This window comes from Bos javanicus, chromosome 20 (assembly GCF_032452875.1).
Source record: "Bos javanicus breed banteng chromosome 20, ARS-OSU_banteng_1.0, whole genome shotgun sequence".
Lineage (NCBI taxonomy): Eukaryota > Metazoa > Chordata > Mammalia > Artiodactyla > Bovidae > Bos > Bos javanicus.
This window is the reverse complement of record NC_083887.1, coordinates 2,565,474-2,571,473: the sequence shown is the minus strand read 5'-3', so window position 1 is coordinate 2,571,473 and position 6,000 is coordinate 2,565,474. Positions and strand designations below refer to the sequence as shown.

Below are 6,000 nucleotides of genomic sequence, written 5' to 3'. Positions count from 1 at the left end.
GCAGCAGTAGCAGCAGTATTCCTTCGTATTATGATTGCACTGGCTCAGGTCTTAAGCCTACCCCTGAACCAATCACTGTGGCCGGAGGCATGGGAGGGAATGCTTAGCCTAGACTACGTCATGTGCTCCATGTCTAGACCTGTGAGTAATTAGCTCTCAAAATCTCAGGCACCATCAAAAGTCCACTCAGTGGGGCTGGTGACTTGTGAGATTTTCCTCTTCTCTTCAAGATCTGGGGGTTTTGGTCTCCAATCAGTCCCTGGACTGGGGTGCAGAGGTTGTTTTTTGAGGTCTGTGAATTAAATTGGGCCTTATTTTGATGTGAAGAGACTTCTTTCAGCTCCTGTAAGAAACCCATATGGGCATCTTTGCACATGTTTTTGGCATCATTCCCTCTAGAGGAACTGTGATTTGGCTTGAATTTATGGACTTGTTTTCACTGCTTTAGTTTTCATGACTGCTGCTTTCTAGCACCTTCTGGTGTTTATACATCATTACAGCTAGTTTTAGGAATAGGTGGAGACAGTTTTCATGTTCTCTAGGAAGTGGAGCTGGGCTTGGATTTCGGAGCTGGTAGGCTTTTAAGCACATTTCCAGCTGTTGTGAGCGCTTCCCTCCGTGTCTCTGGGCATCCTTTTCTCATCTGAAGCACAGGTGCCTAAGTGCCTGCCTCGCAGGGCGGTTGTGAGGCTCAGGTAGGGTCTCAACCACGCCACCTGCATCTCCTCCTGGCAGCCTCTCCAGTGGGCCTTCCTGGCCTCGCTCAGGATTTATTCAGAGATGGGATGTTAGCGAACCACAGGATTGGTCATGATGGGATTTTTCATTTCCACATCAGATCAGATTTCCTTATTGGAATAAGAGAATCTCAGAAGCCTGAGCAAGAAGTCACAGCAAGCCTAGACCCAGATTTTCTGAAAGTGCCTGATGACCCCTCAACCTCTGAGATCACGTCAGGTTCCGCTCAAAGGAGCCTTTCCTCTGCACCCTGTCTGGAGCAGCCACCCCCGTCATTTTCCTCATGTTACACTTCTGTTCTCTTCATACCACTTTAACTAGCCCAAGTCATTTTATTTGTTGTCTGTTTGCTTTCAATAGAATATAAGAGTCTTGAGAGCAGGACACATACCTGTCCTAGTCATTGCTTGTTTTAGGTTAGGTTCCTCCAGAAGCCAGTCCTGGGACAAGGATGTGGAAGTAAGTGGTCTACCTGGGAGGTGATTCCAGGAAGTAATGGTAGGGGGATGCAGGAAATGAGACGGGGAAGACAAAGAGGTCAATTAGGGGTGCACTTTTGAGCAGGTTACTACTGTGGGTGATTGGGGCTCAATTCCAGTGGAGAAAGTAGTCTGGGAAAAGGCAAGAGTTCTTCCTATTGGAACCTGGGTTATTGATTCGCCAACTTGGCATGAGTCATTGGCTCAGGGCTGCTCCTAGGAAGTGTTAACAACCTGATTCTTCCTGCCTGCCTTTTCCACAAACAGAGTGGGGCTATCTTGGCCACAGTCTGCTGTGACAGTCAAAGTCACAGGCAAAAAGTCACATGCATTTGCAGTCGGCAGCCGTTGAGTCCGCAGGAGTGAGTGCCGAGGGTGTCTGGCAAGGCACCTACTACACAGCTGAATCCCCAGCAGCAGGCGTGGTGACTGGCAAATAGTGATAATCTGGTGGATGATTCAGGAGGAGGAGGATCCCTCCAGGATGCCAAGGGGATGGATGTTCCAAGCTGAGAACCTTGTTTCTCTAATACCTCCGCTGCTGAGGGATGCATGGATTCACAAGAGCCCGGGCCTCTTTTTCTTTCTGTGCCTCTGTGGAAACCGCAGAGTTTATTTTTATCTCGTTCCTTTATTAAAAGCTTTGACGAATGATGGCCCATTTATTTGCAATTGCTCCAACAGGGTGTCCTTATCTCTCTACCCACCAGGATGACCAACGTCCTTTCTGTTGCTTATTCATCTTAGGACAAGTTTTGAATCTTCCTTCCATTCCGATTTCTCTCTGATATCTCCAGATGCTGATTTTCCCGTCAGTATTAGGTTCTGAGGACTGAGTTGAGTTTCTTATTTGTGGCCTGGCCAGGACAGGGAGAAGGGCAGCAGCCCTTCCATTCTTTTAGAGCAAGGGCTCTTAGCCCTAGGTGCACACTGGAATCACCGGGATAGTTTTTAACACCTCCTGATGCTCAGGGCCCCACCTCTGGAAGTTCTGATTCAGAACCTGGGACAAGGCTCAGGCACTAGGTACTCCAAAAACTTTCTGTGATTCTGATAGGTAGCCATGGGGGAGAAATGCTGGCTAAACTAACACAGGCATCAGACAAAGGCACCTGGAAAGGTCATAGGTATGTGTGGGTTCGGGTGCAGCGGGAGCCAGCAGCTCAATGATCTCATCAATTTCTGGTTTATTTTTACATTGTTTATTAAAAAAAAAAAAAAGCAAAACCTCTCTGCTTATCTCCTGTGATTCTGGTTTATCTGTCCTTTGGTTATCAGATAAGCTCTCAGAATTCCCAAATCACTGCAAGCTGTCCTAGGACTGTCTCTTATTCATGTCCAGTAGGAGACAGAACATCTTTGTCCCACCATTCCTAGCACAAGTCTTGAGATTCATGCTGTGTGGACTGGCATATGTACGAAGCCCAGCTCTGAGCCAATGATCGTAGCCAGTGGGATGGTTCAGATCCTGTGCTCGTTCATAGCACCGGGTATGGTCAGTTCCCCACTGTAGCTCTGCATGCACTTTACAATCATGGGCAGCTTCTAAGGAATTCTGATATCTGGGTTCTACCCTCAGAGATTCTGCTTCAAGTGGTCAAGGATGGGGTCCAGGTGTTGGCATTCTTCAAAGCTCCCCAGGTGATGATGAACGTGTAGCCAGGGTGGAGAACCATGGCCTAGACACTGTACAACCTCAGGATGCAGTGCACATCCAGTGTGGGGAGGGTCACAAGTGGAGATCCTCTGCTTGGGCCTAACTGTATGCCTGTTAGGGGCCAGCCACCTATCCAGCAGCCTTAGATGACTGCATGGCTGCACTGAGGAAGCTCGCATAGAGAGGCAGAGCAGTGGCCTCTGTGTTCCCAGCCATAAGAAGAGTAGCCAAGGGCAACCAGACTGGGAGTATTTCATGCACGCAGAGGTGTGGTGACCTGCTCTTGCACAGATAGCTAAGATATCCGAGGTATCCACAGACACCTAAGGCTTCCCCTTCTCTATATCTGTTTCCTCATCTGCTATTTGGGTTCAAAGAACGCCTTTGCCTCTCGGAGCTGACTGGAGATGAATGCAGTTTGTGTGAAGGACCCTTGGTTCCTCGAGGTGAGACAGAATCCCCTAGTAGGAGGCTCCAGGATACTGTGGGAAGAGTGTAACCTCTCTAGGGAGCTGTGCTACCTTAGTCAGTGTCCCTCACCTCTCTGAGCTTCAGGGTCCAAACCAGCAAGATGAAGACTCTACCTTCCAGAGCATTCTACCATAAAATAAGGTTATGTATATAAGCCCCTAGTACAGCCCTTGGCATGTAACAGGGGTTCAGTACATTGCTTTCTTTCCAAGAATGCTGCTGTTAACTCTTAATCTTTTTAATATGATGTCAAATGAGGAAACCAAGACTCCCAGTGTGCAATATAAGCAATTATTTGCTGTTTATAGGCTGGAGTCTCTTGATGAACTCCTGGATTCTAAGTCCCTCAGCAGGAGGTCCTGCCCACCGCTTCATCTCTGTATCCCCAACCACGCCATGTGAGGCTCCAGACTTTCCACACCAGAGGGTCTTGGGAGTGGCAGTTGTGCTGGAAGGGACAACGTGAAGAGCCTCATCTTTAAGCTGCATTTGCTTATGGTCACAGTCTTTGCATTTGAATGGGATATTTGCCTGGGGGAGGGTGATGCTCTGCTTGGCACAGTGCCTGGCACAATAGCAGTACTAAGAACTGGAGGCCAAAGGGATGGACTAGCCTTCCCTTTCCACAACTTACCTTTTCTGCTCAATGTAGTCATGGATGAAATGACGATTAAGAGTGTAAGAAATAGTTCTGTTTATTGATTAGAAGATGGTATAAAATTACAGCAATTTGCAGGCATCCTGGGCTTTCTGGGAGGGTCATGCAGTGCTGGACTCAGGCAGGAGATGGAGTGAGGCATGGGTCACTGGCACTGGCCCCCTTCCTGCGCCACTAGCGCAGATGCTAGCACGAGAGGGCACTACTGTCCTTGCCTCTGGAAATGGAGCACATGGGCAGTTTGGGTCATCAGACAATGCCATGCTTAGTTCAGTCCTATCCTACATATGTTAGATGCTGGCGCTCCCAATCTAGTCAGGGTAGATTCTGACTGTGCTGTACAACACTCATTCTTCCCACCAAAGACAGGGAAAGAGGCACATTGGTTCGGGAGGCCAGAGGATGGTGCGTGTTTGGCTCAGGTCATCTTGCTTCCAGATACATCAAGGTCTGCTGGACTTGGAGGCAGTGGCCTGGGACACGCAAGCAGAAAAGTGTGCACTACTGTTTAAGCTCAAGCAGAGGGACCTTCCACAGGGCAGCAGTGTGAAGAGATGAGCATGCTTCCAAAAGAAACCCGACTTCATCTTGTCTCTCTCGAGAAGAGGGAGGAGGAAGAGCTGGCAATCAGAGACTGAGCCACATGGTCCTGGGTTCCATAGTATGTCTTCACAGAGAATTCTTCCAAAGTGTAAAAGGTGTTTCTGTCCCAAGAGTTAGTGTGTAAAATCAGCAGGAGGGCCGATCAAGGTGCTCAGTTGGCTGTTTAGTATGTCTCTGAGAGCCGGATGGCTGTGTTCACAGTTACATGACATTTTGGAACAGCTGGAGGGACCGCATGATGTTGTCATCCTGGGGAGGGAGAGGGGAGGGAAGAGGATGGTTAGAATTCTCTGAGGCTTCTCCCTGAGAAGCTCTATAACTGGTGAGCACATCTCCCAGAATGAGGGACTTCCCTGGTGGTCCAGTGGTTAAGAATCTGCCTTGCAATGCAGGGGATGTGAGTTTGATCCCTGGATAGGGAACTAAGATCCCACATGCCAAGGAGCAACTAAGCCTGTGCAAAAACTACTGAGCCAAGAGAAATTCAAAGCAAGAAACACCTTCTCCGGCCTTAAAGAGAAATTCAGAAGAAACAAATTATTCAGTAAACCAGTGAAGACTGCTTCTTTTAAGAAGCTGTGGGGAAGTGCATTTTATCAAATGCTTTTTCTGTACTTATAGAGATGATCACATGCTTTTTCTGTTTTATTCTATGATGTCATTAATCACAGTGATTAACTGTTGAAGGTTAAACCATTCCAGCACTCCTGTAATAAGCTCTATTTGTTCATGATGTTTTATGCTTTTTACATATTGCTGGATTTGTGTTTCCGTGCCTGTGTCCAGAAAGAAGACATTAGCTTCCCAAATTTTGTATCTTATAGTGGCCTGGTCAACTTTCCATGATAGGGTTATGACAGCTTCATGAATCAAACTGAGAAGTTTTTTCTTTTTCTCTGTGTCCTTGAGTTTGTGTATGATTAGCATCATTTCTTTGTTAAGTGTTTGGAAGAATTTACCAGTGAAGGCATCTGAGCCTGACGTTTTCTCTGTGGGAAAATCTGAAATACAGATACAATTTCTGTAACAGGCATAGGACCATTCAAATTTTCTGTTTCTTTTTGTGCTAGTTTTGATAAGTTGTATTTTGTAGGTGGTTTGTAGACTTCATATATTATCAAATTTATTGGAAAATTGAACTGTTAACTTTTTAGTGCCGGTAAAGCTTCTGGTGATGTTACCCCTTTAATTCTGGATGTTGATAATTTGAGTATTCTCTTTTTTGTTTAAATTGGTCTTGTTAAACATTTATCAATTTAATTAATTTTTTCAAAGTGGAAATATTTGGGTTTACTGATTTTCTTATTGTATGTTTCTATTTTATGTTCTCTATTTTATATTTTTCTATTGTATATTCTCTAAGGAGTAAGTATGGGATGTAGAAAATCCTCAAA

The 6,000-nt window shown here is 46.1% G+C and overlaps 1 protein-coding gene across 4 annotated transcripts in view; it reads right to left on the bottom strand.

Annotated features, from left to right (window-relative positions):
* Window positions 1-4,022: 4,022 nt before the first annotated feature.
* KCNIP1 (potassium voltage-gated channel interacting protein 1) overlaps window positions 4,023-6,000 on the bottom strand; it is a 408,536-nt gene continuing 406,558 nt past the window's right edge. For all 4 annotated transcript variants that reach the window (XM_061393196.1, XM_061393193.1, XM_061393195.1 and 1 more), the window contains one exon: window positions 4,023-4,855. In XM_061393196.1, coding sequence (XP_061249180.1) covers window positions 4,808-4,855 — 48 coding nt within the window. In that variant the 3' untranslated portion in view covers window positions 4,023-4,807. The remainder of the gene's footprint in view (window positions 4,856-6,000) is intronic.